Source organism: Takifugu flavidus, chromosome 5 (assembly GCF_003711565.1).
Source record: "Takifugu flavidus isolate HTHZ2018 chromosome 5, ASM371156v2, whole genome shotgun sequence".
Lineage (NCBI taxonomy): Eukaryota > Metazoa > Chordata > Actinopteri > Tetraodontiformes > Tetraodontidae > Takifugu > Takifugu flavidus.
The window spans coordinates 384,211-403,130 of NC_079524.1; the positions used below are offsets into that span (position 1 = coordinate 384,211).

The 18,920-nt window shown below is 46.8% G+C and overlaps 2 protein-coding genes across 4 annotated transcripts in view; one reads left to right on the forward strand and one right to left on the reverse strand.

The window, feature by feature from the left end:
• bin3 (bridging integrator 3) overlaps positions 1 to 2,344 on the forward strand; it is a 32,175-nt gene extending 29,831 nt beyond the window's left edge. The window contains exon 9 of the mRNA XM_057033943.1: positions 1,140 to 2,344. Coding sequence (XP_056889923.1) covers positions 1,140 to 1,286 — 147 coding nt within the window. The 3' untranslated portion in view covers positions 1,287 to 2,344. The remainder of the gene's footprint in view (positions 1 to 1,139) is intronic.
• Positions 2,329 to 16,249, reverse strand: acsl2 (acyl-CoA synthetase long chain family member 2). 3 transcript variants are annotated; one of them, XM_057033925.1, is made up of 20 exons: positions 16,123 to 16,249; positions 12,753 to 12,990; positions 12,428 to 12,542; positions 9,589 to 9,656; positions 9,414 to 9,515; positions 9,176 to 9,275; positions 8,820 to 8,998; positions 8,694 to 8,726; positions 8,452 to 8,503; positions 8,223 to 8,296; positions 7,924 to 8,001; positions 7,715 to 7,849; positions 4,496 to 4,630; positions 3,809 to 3,977; positions 3,648 to 3,736; positions 3,464 to 3,580; positions 3,246 to 3,389; positions 3,079 to 3,180; positions 2,928 to 2,999; positions 2,329 to 2,855 (listed from the first exon to the last, which is right to left on the reverse strand). In XM_057033925.1, exons 2-20 carry the CDS (start codon positions 12,984 to 12,986, stop codon positions 2,715 to 2,717), a joined length of 2,139 nt encoding a protein of 712 aa, XP_056889905.1. In that variant the 5' UTR covers positions 12,987 to 12,990; positions 16,123 to 16,249; the 3' UTR covers positions 2,329 to 2,714. The 3 variants fall into 3 exon arrangements, with proteins under 3 accessions (XP_056889905.1, XP_056889906.1, XP_056889907.1); XM_057033926.1 differs by lacking the exon at positions 7,924 to 8,001; XM_057033927.1 differs by lacking the exons at positions 12,753 to 12,990; positions 16,123 to 16,249 and having other exon boundaries at positions 9,589 to 9,684; positions 12,428 to 12,538.
• Positions 16,250 to 18,920: the final 2,671 nt, after the last annotated feature.

Consider the following 18,920-nt stretch of genomic DNA (forward strand, 5'->3'; position numbering starts at 1 on the left):
TTAGGGTTAGAGGGTTAGGGTTAGAGGGTTAGGGCTAGGGTTAGAGGGTTAGGGTTAGAGGGTTAGGTTAGGGTTAGGGTTAGAGGGTTAGGGTTAGAGGGTTAGGGCCCATCAAAGTTAGGGTTAGGAGAGGGTTAGGGTTAGAGGGTTAGGGTTAGAGGGTTAGGGCTAGGGTTAGAGGGTTAGGGCCCATCAAAGTTAGGGTTAGGAGAGGGTTAGAGGGTTAGAGGTTAGGGTTAGAGGGTTAGGTTTAGGAGAGGGTTAGGGTTAGAGGGTTAGGGTTAGAGGGTTAGGAGAGGGTTAGGGTTAGAGGGTTAGGAGAGGGTTAGGGTTAGAGGGTTAGGGTTAGAGGGTTAGGGTTAGGGTTAGGAGAGGGTTAGGGTTAGGAGAGGGTTAGGGTTAGAGGGTTAGGTTTAGGAGAGGGTTAGGGTTAGGGTTAGGGTTAGGAGAGGGTTAGGGTTAGGGTTAGGGTTAGGGTTAGGAGAGGGTTAGGTTAGGAGAGGGTTAGGGTTAGGAGAGGGTTAGGGTTAGAGGGTTAAGGCCCATCAAAGTGAGACAAAGATGGTTTCATAAATCACAGTTTTCACCATCTCCAGTTAATTTGTCTGTGGCTTGAATCACCTCTGGAAATATCAGGTGAGTTCTAGTTGTGGTCCAGGTTCTGGTAACATCACTGTAGAGGAGGACTGAGATGATACTGGAGGGGTTGGAGTTCCTGCTACTTTTATTTTCTGCCTCCTCTTCTGGAGTCTTGTAATGAGATTAAAGCCTATTAATCATCAAAGCAGCTCTCTGGGGAGCCTGACTCATGAAGTAAAGGAAGCAGCAGGGTGGGAAGTGTCAGGGCAGCTTTCTAACAACACTCTGGAGGTCTTGTTCAGGTTGGGAGCCACATGCAGGGTCACCACCCACCCAAGTGCCTTTTTTGGTTCTTTGGGGCGCTTTGTCAAAGTTGTTTGATATCGGGAGACGCCTCCTTTTCATCTTGAATCGATTCTCATTAGCAAGGTTGGAGGGTCAACATTAGACAAATGTCAGTAAATCAAGGTGAAACTTTTCAGATGCAGCTAAAGAAGATCTCTGAGAGGTTGATCAGAGCCTTCTTCCCTCTTCACTCACTCTACCTTTGCTGTCCTCAGGTGGTCTATTTCACTGAAATGTACAAGATCTTCAGCGAGCTAACGAGTCAAATGGACCAGGCAGGGCTGACGGATGAGCAGAGGGAGAGGGAGACGGAGGCCAAGCTCAGCGAGTTGCGTGCTCTGTCCATTGTTGCTGACGACTGAGGGAGGAGAGCCCAAACCCAGCGAAGGGCTCCTTTCATGCCCCGTTGAATGGATTGTTCTCTTTTCTGGCTCCTTCACCGACTTTCAGCTATGGACAAAATCTGATTGTGATCCTTTTGTCCTTGAGGGCCCAAAACCTCCTCACACGCCTCAGACTCACGTCAGACTATCTGTCAATCTATCAGCTAAAACGCCACATTATCGAAGCCATCATCCAAGTGCTAAGTGTGTGTGTGTGTGCGTGTGTGTGTGTGTGTGTGTGTGTGTGTGTGTGTGAGTGCGTGTGTGCGCGCCTCTGTGTACGGTTCTTATCAGCACTGTTAAAAGACCAATATTCCTGAAGGAACAGCCCATGAAATGTTTCTGCTGTATTACCATAATCCCATTAAAGATACTTTTTTATTACCCTAACCGATATAACAAACACTATAATCTAACACAAATAATATTTTTGGGCCTTGTTCGACTAATAGCTGCGTCCATTGTCCTCATTGTGGCTTTAACAGGAAGGACTCCGCGGGTCCGTAAAGGTCTTTAATAAGTGGCTCCACTCGTCCAAAACATAGACTGGTGCGCCCCCTAGTGGGCAATACTGGCCACGAGCCGCATTCTCTTATCAACGTCATTCATTCATTCATTCATTTGATTTCTCAAGAGCAACGTTGTCGTTTTTATTTGCGGGGGTCTCTAAATATTTCCACCATATAGTCAGCTTTTTTCGGGTGTATTTATTAGCAATTACTGATTGAATCCATGTCAGTTTTTGGTGTCTTATGATTATTTATTTTCTAAAGACCATGTTCTGAAATGATTGTAGTCAATTGTTCAGCGTCTGTTTGATTATACATGAAAAACTGTACTGAAGATTCATCAAGTCTTAATGAATTTGAAGTATTGGATTTTTTTTTAAATGATTAACTGAAAGAAAGTGTTGGCTGGATTTCTTTTGGTTGCTATTTAAATGGCGGTTTGTCCACAACATCATTTTTCATGTAGCGTGTATTGTTGCCGAACATGTGCGAATTAAATTAATCCAACGTAATCTGGTTAAAGACAAATCTTGATCTTTATTGGTTTTACTTAACTGGACTTAGTCAACAAATCTCTCGCACATTATTTACAATTCCAATTCAGTTTGCTGGCTAAAAGTTTCTTACATTAAATTTAGTATACTGCATTATTGTCTCTTAACTCAAACATACAAAGCACGAACACATCAAAGTGTCGACAGGTTAAATCTGCACAGGTGCTTCACCAACCCTCAGAAACCACCATCCTGAAATGGTGTTTCTGGCTCCTCTGACGAGCCAATATTCAATCTCAATTTGTTGTATTTTAGATGAAGTTTGAATGGATCTTCTTCTTCTTTCGGGCGGCCAGCTAACGTTCTCTTTGTTTGATACTCAGATATTTCACAGCGAAGTCCCTTTAAATAACGGTTCTGCTGTAAAGGTTTTCTATTTGTTCCTGAAACGCTCTGCGGATGTCGGCTCGTCGGCTCTTCAGTGTGGGAGTGAGAAGGCCATTGGCGATGCTGAACATCTCTGGGTGCAGGTAAATGCCCTTTACCTGATGGAATAGAAGGTGAGACATCAATAAAAGTATGGATTTGGGCCAAATCTACTTCATTTCAACCCTCACTTGTTCGAAGGACTTGAGACCGGCTTCCTTCCCGATAGCTCTCATGTTCTCCAGTACTGCCTTCTTCACATCCTGTTAAAGGCCACGAGATCACAGCTCACTGGAAACTGAATACACCCCATAATCTGCAGTGAAAATGTCTGAAATTTACAGGCTTTTGACACAGCTCTTTGTAGGATCCCACCAAGCCTTGGTCTTTGGCCCAGCCAACAAACACCTCTGGGTCGGGAACAACGATGGCTACAAGATGAGACTGGAAACCCAAAACTGGAATTGAGGTCTGAGTTTTCGTTGAATGTAACAATGTGAATCAAATACCTGTAAACTGTCTCCATGTACAAAGACCTGCAGCACAGGAGCACAGCGCATGTAGACATTCTCTATCTTCTCCGGAGCGATATACTCCCCTTGGGATAATTTAAAGATGTGCTTCTTTCTGTCAATGATGCGCAGGGTTCCATTCTTGGCGGACAAGGTTAAGAAAAAGATGTTTTTACATTTTTCCAGGTGCAAAACCAGGTGTTTGTCTAACTTACTGGAAGCCATTGGCCCACGTCCCCCGAGTGCAACCAGCCCTCGCTGTCCAAAGCTTCAGCAGTTCTTTCTGGGTCCCTCAGGTAGCCTCTGAACACGCTGGGGCCTTGCATGCAGATCTGACCAGACAAATAGTCAGCAGGAGCTGCAAACGTCCGAAAGGACCACGGATTAGGATCAACCCACCTCTCCTTTCCCGTTGTTAGCATAGTACTTCATCTCAGGAATGTCCACCAGCTTGACCATGGAGCAGGGCAGCGGAGCGCCAACGTGACCTGACAGAGACGCAGCCATACGCTACTGCAGGACCATTACGGAGAAGCGTAGCAGATACTCTGGTGTATCACCTGTGCTCCAGTCTCCTGGCATGGAGAACGTGCACCCTGCTGTGCACTCGGTCTGACCATAACCCTCAAAGATGAAGCAGCCCAGAACAGCTCTCAGGAAGGACAGCACGGCCGGGGAGATGGGTGCTGAGGCAGTCAGGACGAACCGCAGTTTACCGCCAAAACTCGCCTGAAGGGTTGAAGGTGGTCGCCAATGAATCGGTTCAACACGGCAGCTACGAGTTGAACTACGAGTTTCTCTCCTCAGCACTCGTCACCGACACCTTTGGTGGTTTTAATGGGGAAGCTTGTGGCCACAGTGGTGGTCGGAGCTGTGGAGCCTTGATATATTTAGTGAGCATATTTTAAGTTTGACGGAGAGCAACAAAACTAGTTTAACAGCAGTTTCATGGCAGACCATATTTTCCCATCTGCACAGATCTCAGCCAAACTCGTCTGTCTCCACTTCACTCCCACAGGACCAATATGCTCTGGGTGATTCTGGCATTCGTTGCTGGAAGAGATCTCTGGTAAAGTTTGGATCCCATTTTATTGACTATTTGCAGGTCTGTTACTCTGTGACGATCATGCAGTGCTTGATAAATAATATATATAATAATAATAATAGTAATAGTAATGACAAATGGAGAGAGTTAACAGGGCGGTGGGACTGGAGACCAGCGACGCTCTAAATATGGGTCAAACCACCTGAATCTGGTTGAAGAGCAGCCTGTCCCACAGACTGTTGTTGCGCACGATGCCGCTGCCGAGCTCGGCCTGTTTCCTCCTCACAGCGTAGCGAAGCAAAGCTCTTCGCAGTGGAGAGCGGAGCGAACCCTGGATCTTTGACCAGACGGGGGAACATACGTTATTTATCCACTTGACCACTTTGTTCTTGAACAACAGAAACCCAAAGATATTGATACAAAATGTCACCACTTCCACTTGGGATGATTATCAGATGATCTTTCACCTGGTAACCAGTTATTTAACCCAACTGATGAGCAGCTTCTCATTTATCTAACAACCATTTTGATCATGATTGGTCACTTTGGTCCAATCAGATCATCCAAAAACAGAAGAAGTCAGAGCGTTTTCAAGGAACTCAAGGGAGCTTTGTAGCTTTAAGACACCCACGAACCAGTGAGGCTGATGGGAAAATGGGCTCCATTTGCTAAGGTGCATTAGGACTGGACTCTGGAGTCACTGAAGAAGGTCAACTGGACTCATGAGTCCACTTTTACCCTGTCCCAGAGTGACGGGGCATCGAGAGAAGAGAGGAGGTTGAAGTGATGCACTCGTCATGCCTAATGTTTGATGTTTTCTCATGCCGACTGGACAAGGCCGTTGGTCCAGGTTCAGCAACATCATGGGCCCAAAGAGGTCCGTTGACGACCGAAATATTATTCCATCAATGGATTTCTTTGGCGCGAGTGTATTCCAAGATGACAATGCCAGAATTCACTGTGCTCAAATTGTGAAAGAGAGGTTCAGGGAGCACGAGACGCCGCTTCCCCGAACCCTAACCCAACCTTAACCCTACCCCCAACCCCTACCACTAACCCTAACCCAACCCCTAACCCCCAACCCCTACCACTAACCCTAACCCAACCCCTAACCCCCAACCCCTACCACGAACCTAAACCCAACCCCCAACCCCCAACCCCTACCACTAACCCTAACCCTACCCCCAACCCCTACCACTAACCTAAACCCAACCCTAGCCCCAACCCCTACCACTAACCCTAACCCTACCACTAACCCTAAACCCAACCCCTAACCGCCAACCCCTACCACTAACCCTACCACTAACCCTACCACAACCCCAACCCCTACCACAACCCAACCCCTACACCCAACCCCTACCCCAAACCCCTACCACTAACCTAAACCAACCCCTAACCCCCAACCCCTACCACTAACCCTAAACCCAACCCCTAACCCCCAACCCCTACCACTAACCCTAACCCTACCCCACAACCCTACCACTAACCCCACCTAACCCTACCCCCAACCCCTACCACTAACCCTAACCCAACCCCTAGCCCCAACCCCTACCACTACCCTAAACCCAACCCCTAACCCCCAACCCCTACCACTAACCCTAACCCTACCCCCAACCCCTACCACTAACCCACCTAACCCTACCCCCAACCCCTACCACTAACCTAAACCCAAACCCCCCCCTAGCCCCAACCCCTACCACTAACCCTAACCCAACCCCTAACCCCCAACCCCTACCACTAACCCTAACCCTACCCCCAACCCGACTACCAACCCTACACCACCCAACCCCTAACCCCCAACCCCCTCCACTAACCCTAACCCAACCCCTAGCCCCAACCCCTACCACTAACCCTAACCCAACCTCCTAACCCCCAACCCCTACCACTAACCCTAACCCTACCCCCAACCCCTACCACTAACCCCACCCTAACCCTACCCCCAACCCCTACCACTAACCCTAACCCAACCCCTAGCCCCAACCCCTACCACTAACCCTAACCCAACCCCTAACCGCCAACCCCTACCACTAACCCTACCACGAACCCTACCACTACCCCCAACCCCTACCACTAACCCAACCCCTACACCCACCCCTACCCCCAACCCCTACCACTAACCCTAAACCAACCCCTAACCCCCAACCCCTACCACTAACCCTAACCCAACCCCTAACACCCAACCCCTACCACTAACCCTACCACTAACCCTAACCCTACCCCCAACCCCTACCACAACCTACCCTAACCCTACCCCCAACCCCTACCACTAACCCTAAACCAAACCCTAGCCCCAACCCCTACCACTAACCCTACACACTAACCCTACTAACACCAACCCCTAACACTAACCCAACCCCTACACCAACCCCTACCCCCAACCCCTAACAACCCTAAACACCCCTAGCCCCAAACCCCTACCACTAACCCCCAACCCCTACCACTAACCCAACCCCTACACCAACCCCTACCCCCAACCCCCTACACAACCCTACCACTAACCCTACCACTAACCCCCAACCCCTACCACTAACCCAACCCCTACACCCAACCCCTACCCCCAACCCCTACCACTAACCCTACCCTAAGCATTTTGAGACTCTCTTGACGTGCTGGACAAGGCTTGGTGCAGTGGTCCAACTGTGGCGTTGTCGAGACACATGAAATTAAGATGAAATCAATCTTGTGCCATTATCAAAACAATGTGATCACAGCTAAAAGCAGAGAAATATTATTGGGTGGCCGACTTTTTTGGTCAGGCAGTGCATCATATAATTTAAATACCAATTCACAATATTCCAGCTTAAACGTGGAGGGTTTCATGTTATGAATGGTTGCTGTGCAACCATAACTGGTTACCAGGAAAGCCTGATGGGTTTGTGTTGGGTTTTTAACCTCAGAATAAAACCAGGATCAGTCCGGGGGGATCCGGGATCCTTTTGGCCATTTCACTTAATGTGTCCTGAGACATGCAAGTGATTTGTCTGGATATAATCGTGAGGACATTTGCAGTGCGGCATTCTGGGGCGTTACTCTGGCTGGACACGTGGTCAAAAGTCTTCACAGCTCAGGGTTTGTATGTGCCACCAGCGCCATCTAGAGGTACCAAATAGAACTGTTTTTTTTATTTCAGGTGTTAAATTGTTTTCAATTCAGTATTAATGTTGGAATTCATGTGGAAATTTTCTAAAATTGTCTTCTGATTATTTGTGATTTGTCAGGCAGTGATTATATTATATCACTATTTAGTGATTCTGTTTGTGCCTGGACACTCTCAGAAGAGCCCGTGGAAAAGAAAACCAGTGGAAATTCCACTGGTTAGAACTGAGTACTGTGGGTTTTGGGTATTAAAATGCACAGTACCATGAAATAAAATGCAATTTTCCATACTTGTCCATGTTGAAGCATGAATATATTTACTGACCTTGTCATAAATGCGATTGAGTAAGCGAGGCACCACAGGAAAGAAAGTGGGTTGGAGTGTTTTGATATCGTCCATGAGGAGAGAAACATCCCCCTGATAAAAGCCCACTTTGGCTCCGTGGCAAAACATGGTGACCTGTCACAGAAGTGGACTTCAGCAATTTTAGAATCTGCACAGACGCACATCAAACATCAAAGAGGATCAGCGACCTGAATCATCCTCTCAAACATGTGGGCAAGCGGAAGGTAGGAGATGGACACATCCTCCTGTTGGATCACGACTGATCCCTAAAGGCGGAGCAGAAGAAAATGAGGGAAGCACAGGGAGAGATAAAGCTTGTGCAGCATCAAACAAGGGAAATACCTCTGCAGGGCCAATCAAAGAGTCAATTAATCATAGCATTAGACACAGCAGGGGGGGGGGCACAGTTGTGAGACACAAGCAGATGGGAAGTTGGGATCTGGGAAGCTGTTTTCAATTAGACAACGAGGCGGAAGTGCAGACAGACCTCCAGGAGCTTAATGACAGAGGAAGCGTTGGAGGCGATGTTTCCGTGGGTGATCATGGCTCCCTTGGGCTTCCCTGAATAAATAAACAAGACATTATAGCAGAGCGCTGATTGGTGGAGGAAACTGCCACAGTGCCATAAAGAGAGGGTGTTAGTGGGCAATAATGGACCTTCCCCATCGATGTGAGTGGAGGATAATTGTGCAGAGATGAATGAAATCAGACACTACCTGTGGTTCCACTGGTGAAGCAGACCACGGCCAGATCCTGAGGCCGGGGCGGCTACAGCAGGCAGCAATAAAACATGAGACAACAGTCTACCTCCACTATTCATTAAAGTCATTTTAACAAGGGAGTGTTAATGAGCTCTGAGGAGACAGTAGCAACTACACAACTGTCATCGGGGCATTTAAACAGAGGTTAGCGTGCACGGCTTTGATGCAGGGCTTAGGGTTAGGAGATTGGGACTCACCACAGGATCTTTGAGGTTCTGCCTGCCCAGCTCCTGACATATGGACCAAAGGGAGTAAGATGTACCTTAACTTACACAGGGGCTGATCTTAATAAGTCTGGGATGTAGTGCTTCCACCCCGCTCACCATAAGCTGCTCCAGCTTTAGAACTTCCACCTTACAGGCCTTCGCCCTCGTTGCAAAACCTTCCGTGAAGTTATTAAAGAGGACCAGGCAGGAGAGTGTTGGAGTCGTGCCGTTCTCTTTGTTCTCCAGCAGGGCCGCCGCCTTGTCCTCCTTGTCACAAATCACCAAGGAGATCTCCGCTAAGAACAAAACAGATCAGCATCACTAAATCACAATAAATACCGTGACTGGAAAGACGAGCGTCCAGAATTTCCAAGATAAAATCAAGGATACATTAATGTAGGCTTTTTTAGATGGATAAATGGTATAAACGTTCTTTCTAGTAGCAAACCCGCCAATGATGTGATCTGTCTCACCCAGGTTCAGTATGTGGACCATGGCTTCCAGGCCCAGCGTGTCGTACAGAGGAACCACGGCCATGGAGTAGGTGTAGCAGGCCAGCTCGGTGAGGACCCACTGTCGCCAGCAGAGGGAAGCATAACAACACCATCCCAGAGGTACCTCACTCAACGCAGCTTTGATATTACTATTCTTTAAAAGGGGGCTTTAAAACAGAATAGAAATACAGATGGTCGTGTCCACCCACAGCCCTACCTCCGGTCGGTTCTGTGCGAATATGCCAACAAACTGCTGTGCGTTGGGCTGGCAGCCTTTAGCCAGCAGCCCAGAGCCCAGAAGCTGGGCTTTGTGCTCCACCTGATGAGAACCAAACACTTTAAGAAGAATTCAAATAAGAACAGCAGACACAGAAGTGCTGAAGACATCAGACCTCGGTGTAGGACATCCACTCGTAGCCCGGCTGACCCGGCTTTCTGAAGCCAAGACAGGGCCCACCTCCTGGATCACACAGGAGACCAAACACAGGCTGAGATTAATGGCAAGAAGAGAACAAAAGACTTTATACAGCGTGACAACAATGCCTAAAATGCTAGCATGCAGCTAATTCTACAAATGACTGAATCATTTTGTGCTTTAGCAGAGAAAAGCAAAAATGATTTAGCATCCAGGCAACATTATCTGGGTGATCTCGACTTTTGTTACAATCCTGATATAAATCTGATCACTGGCTTTAATCTCCAGTCCAAACAAGGCAGGTTCACTTTAAACCAAGTTAACAGACAAGGTTGAACCCGTCTGTCACCAGTAACCGTAAAGGTTTTTGCAAAAACGAGGAAGAATCCATTTGCATGTTTGGGCCTGTAGTTCAGCCTCCCCTCATGTTTTAACAATGTCGCCGCCAATCGAGATATCGGCCTCCATCTCGCCAACAACACGCTCAGCTGTGATTCCCATCTCAGAGGACAAATGTGTCTTTGATTTGTTTGGTTTTCTGCCCTCATTTCCTCGTGATGCTCCGACCTGTAACGAGACACCAAAGACTCCCAGGACAGATGCTAACCCTGACCCTAACCCTGACCCTGACCCTGACCCTGACCCTGACCCTAACCCTGACCCTGACCCTAACCCTGACCCTGACCCTAACCCAGGATAGATGCTAACCCTGACCCTAACCCTGACCCTGACCCTGACCCTAACCCAGGATAGATGCTAACCCTGACCCTAACCCTGACCCTGACCCTAACCCAGGATAGATGCTAACCCTGACCCTAACCCTGACCCTGACCCTGACCCTAACCCAGGATAGATGCTAACCCTGACCATAACCCAGGACAGATGCTAACCCTAACCCTAACTCAGGACAGATGCTAACCCTAACCTAACCCTGACCCTAACCCTAACCCTAACCCAGGATAGATGCTAACCCGACCCCTAACCTGACCCTGACCCTGACCCTAACCCTGACCTGACCCTGACCCTGACCCTAACCCAGGACAGATGCTAACCCTAACCCAAACTCAGGACAGATGCTAACCCTAACCTAACCCTAACCCAGGACAGATGCTAACCCTAACCATAACCCAGGACAGATGCTAACCCTAACTCAGGAGAGATGCTAACCCTAACCCTCTAACCCTAACCCTCTAACCCTAACCCTAACTAACCCTAACCCAGGACAGATGCTAACCCTAACCCTAACTAACCCTAACCTAACCCAGGACAGATGCTAACCCTAACTAACCCTAACCCTACCTAACCCTAACCCAGGACAGATGCTAACCCTAACCCTAACCTAACCCTAACCCAGGACAGATGCTAACCCTAACCTAACCCTAACCCAGGACAGATGCTAACCCTAACCATAACCCAGGACAGATGCTAACCCTAACCATAACCCAGGACAGATGCTAACCCTAACCCAGGACAGATGCTAACCCTAACCCTCTAACCCTAACCCTAACTAACCCTAACTAACCCTAACCCTCTAACCCTAACCCTCTAACCCTAACCCTCTAACCCTAACCCGCTAACCCTAACTAACCCTAACCCTCTAACCTAACCTAACCCTCTAACCCTAACCCTCTAACCCTAACCCTCTAACCCTAACCCTAACTACCCTAACCCAGGACAGATGCTAATCCTAACCCTAACTAACCCTAACCTAACCCAGGACAGATGCTAACCCTAGCCCTCTAACCCTAACCCTAACTAACCCTAACCCTAACCTAACCCTAACCCAGGACAGATGCTAACCCTAACCCTAACCTAACCCTAACCCAGGACAGATGTTAACCCTAACCTAACCCTAACCCAGGACAGATGTTAACCCTAACTATAACCCAGGACAGATGCTAACCCTAACCCTAACCCAGGACAGATGCTAACCCTAACCAGGACAGATGCTAACCCTAACCCAGGACAGATGTTAACCCTAACTATAACCCAGGACAGATGCTAACCCTAACCCTAACCCAGGACAGATGCTAACCCTAACCATCTAACCCTAACTAACCCTAACCAAGGACAGATGCTAACCCTAACCCTCTAACCCTAATCCTAACTAACCCTAACCCTCTAACCCTAACCCTCTAACCCTAACTAACCCTAACCCTAACACTAACCCTACTAACCCTACCCTAACCTCTAACCCTAACTAACCCTAACCCTCTAACCCTAACTAACCCTAACCCTAACTAACCCTAACTAACCCTAACCCTCTAACCCTAACCTAACCCTCTAACCCTAACTAACCCTAACCCTAACTAACCCTAACCCTCTAACCCTAACTAACCCTAACCCTAACTAACCCTAACCCTCTAACCCTAACTAACCCTAACCTAACCCTCTAACCCTAACTAACCCTAACCCTAACCTAACCCTAACCCTACTGCTGTATTGATATTTGGAGTAGAGCACATCTGATGCTTTAAATAGTCTCTTAGCATTTATCATCCAGACTCGCTCCCATCACCTTCAGGCAAGTTACTGCTAAACTTACAGTACACATGACAACACACAGGCCTGATTACAAATAGTGTATATAATGTACATACGTATGTACATTATATACACTATTTCTCTACACGTGCGCGCAGATACACACACTCACACATTATGTATATGTGTATATATATATATATGTGTGTGTATATATATAAACCCTGCCCAATCTCATCAGCCACTTTAAAGCGTACTTGAAGGTTAAAGGTCGGTTGTGTTTGTAAGGGTCACCTGAGGAATCAACCTTGGTTTATTATGATTGGAGCTACCTGCGATCCGCAGTCCTCGTTGGAACATGTCGTAGTACGTCCTGGTATCTTCGTAGTAAAAGTCCAGCAGCGAATCATCTTTGAGGAGAGCCGAGCGCCTGCAGCTGGGATCTCCCTGCACACAAACACGGTCAGGCACGGTCAGGCACGGTCAGGAACGGTCAGGCACGGTCAGGCACGGTCAGGTACGGTCAGGCACGGTCAGGCACGGTCAGGTACGGTCAGGCACGGTCAGGCACGGTCAGGCACGGTCAGGCACGGTCAGGTACGGTCAGGCGTTCACACTCGGCCACGTCTCAGCACGCTGCTGCTGCCACACACTCACATTCACAGGCACAGACTGGGCCTGGAGATCGCAGGGGGGGTGCATGGGGCGAGGCCGCATCACCAGATAATACGCAGTGAGAGAGGCCACGGCTCCTAAACCCAGCAGGGAGCGCCGCGATAGCGCCAAGGAAGACGACGGCAGCGAGGGCCAAAGACTCCACGTGTTCTCTGAGTCAGCTCCTTCCAGTTCAGTGCTGGTGCGAAGTGAACGGAACCAGTCCTGGAAATGCATAACTCTGAGCAAAAAGGAAGATTGAATAAATCTCTTCTAATGGGACATTTGAAGCATAAACCAACAAAGTTTCCCTGTACATCAGACACTTGTCATTGTGGTCAACAACATTACCAAAGCTAAATTAGCACATCGTTGTCAAGCTTCGCCGTTCTTACGGCCCTCTGGAACCCAGACGAGGGTTAGGGTTAGGGTTAAGGTTAGTTAGGGTTAGGGTTAGCATCTGTCCTGGGTTAGGGTTAGGTTAGGTTTAAATAGGGTTAGTTAGGGTAAGGGTTAGTTAGGGTTAGAGGGTGAGGGTTAGAGGGTCAGGGTTAGTTAGGGTCAGGGTTAAGGTAGGGTTAGTTAGGGGTAGGGTTAAGGTTAGTTAGGGTTAATTTGGGTTAGCATCTGTCCTGGGTTAGGGTTAGTTAGGGTTGGGTTAGGGTTAGTTAGGATTGAGTTAGGGTTAGGTTAGGGTGGGGTTGGTTAGGGTTAGTTAGGGTTAGGTTTAACACCGACGTGACAACGACATCACATTCCAGACACGTGTTAAAATGATCCAAATGAATGTCGCTGGTCGTTCCACCTTCACAAATCTAACTTTGGTTTCTCCTGTCCGTGTCCCTGATGCATGTAAGGCCAGGGGAAAGAATTCAATCCAGACTCTAATTTAGCTCTTCAGAAATGTACAACCAGAGCAATAAAATCATTCAGCGTATTTTTCTTCTTGACCATTTAACCCTTTCAGGGTCACGGGGGGGCTGGAGCCGATCCAGTAAGTGCCAAGGCAGGGTACACAAGATTACTTTATTGATCCCTTTAGGGGGTGTCCATCAGGGAAATTAGCAACACACCTGGACCGGGGGGTTACCTTGCTCAAGAGTAGCTCAGCAGTGCTGTGAAGGTGTCCTGGCACCTGTAGGTGGACGGGCGACGCAACAGAATCTTCTTTTTGATGATTGAAAGGGCGAAGGCAGTCCCCCCCCCCCCCCTTCCTGAATGAGCAGCCGGCTCAAGGGCACCGCAGCGGTACTCTGAAGGTGTCCTGGCACCCCCCCGCGACCACCACCCTGTCCTGCACCCTCCACCAGAAGCTGCTCTAGAAAACAAAGTCTAGCTTTCAATGAACAGCTGAACTGAACACATTGAATTCCCCTCATGGACCTCCAGAATCACCACAACCTCTCACCCAGTTCCACCACTAGGAGAGGAATGGTGACATCACATCCCTCCTGGTTTGGTTCCATCTCAGAGGGACGTAGGAGAGGATCAGAGTCAAATTCAATAGGTCCCATTAAAAAGGGTGGGGGGTGGGGGGGGGGGGGGTAACGTAACGTAAGAAAAAGTGAAAAACAACCCCCCCCTGCCGTTCAATCACCCCCTTCTTTCTCACTCCATTCATGAGGGCCATTGTTTGGAGCCAGGCAGGAACGCAGCGTTCCCACCATGAAACAGGACAAATGAAGAAGCTCATGTGAAAATGAAAAATAAACCACTGAAGACAAAAGCCCCTTCAGCCCGTGCACGCCCATGCTTAATAATCTGCATGTAACTTCAGAGGACTGTAGGAAACATGGACACCCGAGCTAACGTGGCAGATAAAAAGGAATCTGTGTAACAAGAGTTTGATCATGAAGGAGCAGGTTCCCAGGGAGACGTCAGGCATGTGACAGCTAGCCCAGGAGCTCTGGCGTGTCCGTGCACATTTGCACGTGCTAACGGGCTCAGACAGAGCTGAGAGCTCACAGTTTCCACAGTTCACTGGAAAAGCCACAAAGTTCAGAACAAATCAGCTAAATAACCAAAAGAAACATTTTGAACTTCCACGCTCGACACACAACCATCGCACTCAAGCCTCTAAAATAATCAATGACATTCATATTTAGTTATTCAGAGCAAATCCAGAGTTGCTCACAAAACCCCAAATTCCTGTGAGATAATGAACGGTTGAATACAGGAGCCATCCAGACAGCTTCTATGGGGACAACGTCCCCCTGAAGGGGCCTGGAGACACGTGAGGACGTGGGGGGGGCAGACAAAAGAGACACAATGAAACGCTGTGGTGTTTCTGCCAAATGAAGCGCGGAGAACAAACACACAATGAAGCAATAGTGGTTGAGACAACAGCTCAGGAGCTTCACACAGACACACTGTTGGCAGCGTCCCACCAAGGAAGACGCCTCATCTGACTGTCCAGGAGCCAGGGTTAGGGTTAGAGGGTTAGGGTTAGAGGGTTAGGGTTAGAGGTTAGGGTTAGAGGGTTAGGGGTTAGGGTTAGGGTTAGTGGTTAGGGTTAGGGTTAAAGGGTTAGGGTTAGAGGGTTAGGGTTAGAGGGTTAGAGGGTTAGGGTTAAAGGGTTAGGGTTAGGGTTAGAGGGTTAGGGTTAGAGGGTTAGGGTTAAAGGGTTAGGGTTAGAGGGTTAGGGTTAGAGGGTTAGGGTTAGAGGGTTAGGGTTAGGGTTAGAGGGTTAGGGTTAGAGATTAGGGTTAGGGTAGAGGGTTAGGGTTAGGGGGGTTAAGGTTAGGGGCTAGGGTTAGGTTAGGGTTAGGGTTAGAGGGTAGGGTTAGAGGGTTAGGGTTAGGGTTAGGGTTAGGGTTAGAGGGTTAGGGTTAGGGTTAGGGGTTAGGGTTAGGTTAGGGTTAGGGTTAGGGCCGACACTCAGGAGAGTTGCAACAGGTCCTTGGGACAGTTTGAAACGTGCACAGACGCATAATGTGCACACTCACAAGCTAAAGAAACGAGTATTTTAAAGACAGGGTGTGATTTGACTAAATTATTCGTGGCAGGTTGCAGCATAGGGTTAGGGTTAGGGTTATAATTACTCCTGCTCGACGGGGGGGGGAACTCCACAACAGCTTTTTTTTCACAAAACATGGACGGGGGGCCTATTAGAAATAGGTTTGAACTTAACAACATTTAAAGTTGTAAGTTTAAAAAGAAAACTCGAAAAGTATTGTTCGACATTGTCGAGATTCGTCACTGTGTAGATGTCATTTTTATTTTTTTATTCAAACTGACACCCTTCCAGTTAGTTAACAGAACTATATTCCACCGTCTGCAGCCGCTCTGATTTGAACACAAAACTTCCATTTTTGAAATAAACCCACACGAACTTTATGACAGAAGGTCCAAAGAACCAGATGAACAGACTTACCGAACACAGCCTGGCCACCGTTTGCTCCTTCAACGAGTTTACAAAGTTACTTGCAGAACACATTTACGATTCTTTACGATATTAGCTGTTGTGAGCTGCAGACGTTTCCGGTAAAACCCTTCAAAATAAAGTTATCGGCGTGTCTCCTGACTGCGTCTAAAGAAATTAATTAATTAACGTTTGATTGATTTAATTCATTTCAAAAAGTGAAACCCATATAGTATATAGATTTTTTTATTTCTTCGACACTACCTTACAACAATTTTATGTAATAAGATCATTTAATTTGATTTTCTTTTTAATAATCATCTCAAACAAGCCTCATTATTAAAGAAGACTAAAGGTTTGGTTTTATTTTATTTTACCAAGACAATTCATGTTCATTATTAATGTGAAGATGACAGAAATACAGTATTACTTCCAACAGTATACAGTATTAATCATAAGTGCATATAAATGATGTGCAGGGAAACCCAGTCTTTAAGGTAGAAGATATAAAGATTATCAGGGTAACGAAGACACAAAAGGGTTGAACCTCATGTGTGCTCACACTCAGCGAGAGAAGAGACACCAAAATTAATAATGTAAAGTAAAATGAATACACTGGGAACCAATACTCAATACAGTAAAAAAGTGTTTGAAGAATTTTAATTTTATTGCTGGTATATTAAAGGTGATGATGGTGATGGTGGTGATGATGATGGTGACGATGATGATGGTGATGATAATGATGATGGTGATGGTAATGATGATGGTGATGGTGATGATGATGATGGTGTTGATGATGGTGATGGTGATGATGATGGTGGTGGTGATGATGATGGTGATGATGCTGATGATGATGTGATGATGATGATGATGATGGTGATGTGGTGGTGGTGATGATGATGATGATGATGGTGATGATGGTGTGGTGGTGATGATGATGGTGATGATGATGATGGTGTTGATGGTGGTGATGATGATGATGGTGTTGATGGTGATGATGATGGTGGTGGTGATGATGATGGTGGTGGTGATGATGTGATGGTGATGATGATGATGTTGATGGTGTTGATGATGGTGATGATGATTATGATGGTGGTGGTGATGATGATGGTGATGATGAATGATGATGGTGATGATGGTGGTGGGGGTGATGATGATGATGATGATGGTGGTGATGGTGGTGGTGGTGGTGATGATGATGGTGATGATGATGATGATGGTTGATGATGATGGTGTGCTGGTGATGATGAGGTGGTGGTGATGAGATGGTGATTGGTGATGGGGGTGTTGATGGTGATGATGGTGGTGGTGATGATGGTTGATGGTGGTGGTGATGATGATGGTGATGTGATGATGGTGGCGATGATGGTGATGATGATGATGGTGGTGATGGTGGTGATGTTGATGGTGATGATGATGGTGGTGGTGATGATGGTGGTGGTGATGATGGTGATGGTGGTGATGATGATGGTGATGCTGGTGGTGATGATGATGATGATGGTGATGATGGTAATGGTGATGGTGATGGTGGTGATGATGATGGTGATGCTGGTGGTGATGATGATGATGATGGTAATGGTAATGGTGATGAGTGGTGGTGGTATGATGATGGTGATGGTGGTGATGATGATGGTGATGCTGGTGATGATGGTGGTGGTGATGATGATGATGCTGGTGATGATGGTGATGCTGGTGGTGATGATGATGATGATGGTAATGGTGATGGTGGTGATGATGATGATGATGGTGATGATGGTGGTGGTGATGATGATGATGATGATTATGATGGTGGTGGTGATGATGATGGTGATGATGCTGATGATGACGGTGGTGGTGGTGATGATGGTCGTGATGGTTATGATGGTGGTGATGATGGTGATGATGGTGATGATGGTGGTGGTGATGATGATGGTGGTGATGGTGATGCTGATGATGACGGTGGTGATGGTGATGATGATGGTGGTGGTGGTGATGAAATACTTTGTCAGTCGGTTTATATAAGACATGCCTGTTAAGGATACGGTAACATTAAGGACCAAAAAACGTAGGAGTGCCATAAATTTTACCCTACTTACAGAAACACGCAGGAAAAAAAGATTTAATTTTTTTTTCTTTTAAAGGTAAAACAAAGGTAGAGGGAATCTGTAGCCTTACTTTGCCCCCTCATTACATATAAGTTCACCTAATCTATTTTAGATGCTATTCATATTTTTAGAAAGAATTAAACATATTACTTTTTTTTAAAAAATCTAGTGTCATAAACACTTTCAAAAATGAAGATATATTTTCTGGATTTTAATACTCGTAATCTTCCCAAAAAATCCAGAATCCATGTGAAACGTCAACTATGTCTTTTCTAGAATCGTTTCTATAATTTCTCTTAGTGTGCAACTATAACATATTTTAAAAATTCCTATTTTCCCTTTACAACTTCCATAAACAAGCTTTAATTGCACGGTCAGTGGTTTACAAGCACTATTTTTACTGCACAATTATTCTGTTGAGAATTTGAGATATGCTTTTAAAGGGCAAATCCAGTTAAAGGTTGTTTTTTTTTTAAAGATAATAACGGAATGTTGCTATACAAACGTTACTAGTTTTACCTAAAGCATTCTGGGACTTGTAGTATTAGCAGCACTTGTGCTTTAGGCGATCAATAAAGAGTAATTTGGTATAGCTTCGCGGGTCACATATAATTACATGGAATCACGGGCCAGAGTTTGACACCTATGGCTTAGACCTTGGTGTCGTCCGCTCCGCACCCGTCCAGAAGGTGGAGGTAAAACAACTACGAACTGTTTGCCAACAAC

Bases quoted from the DNA above. Each gene is read 5' to 3' on its own strand.
- acsl2 (XM_057033925.1), bottom strand. From the start codon at position 12,986: ATGCATTTCCAGGACTGGTTCCGTTCACTTCGCACCAGCACTGAACTG. The intron at 3,978-4,495 runs GTGGTTTGACCC...TCAACCCTTCAG, and splicing joins TGCTCTTCAACCAGATTCAG to GCGAGTTTTGGCGGTAAACT. The intron at 3,181-3,245 runs GTATTTGATTCA...TTGGGTTTCCAG, and splicing joins TACATGGAGACAGTTTACAG to TCTCATCTTGTAGCCATCGT.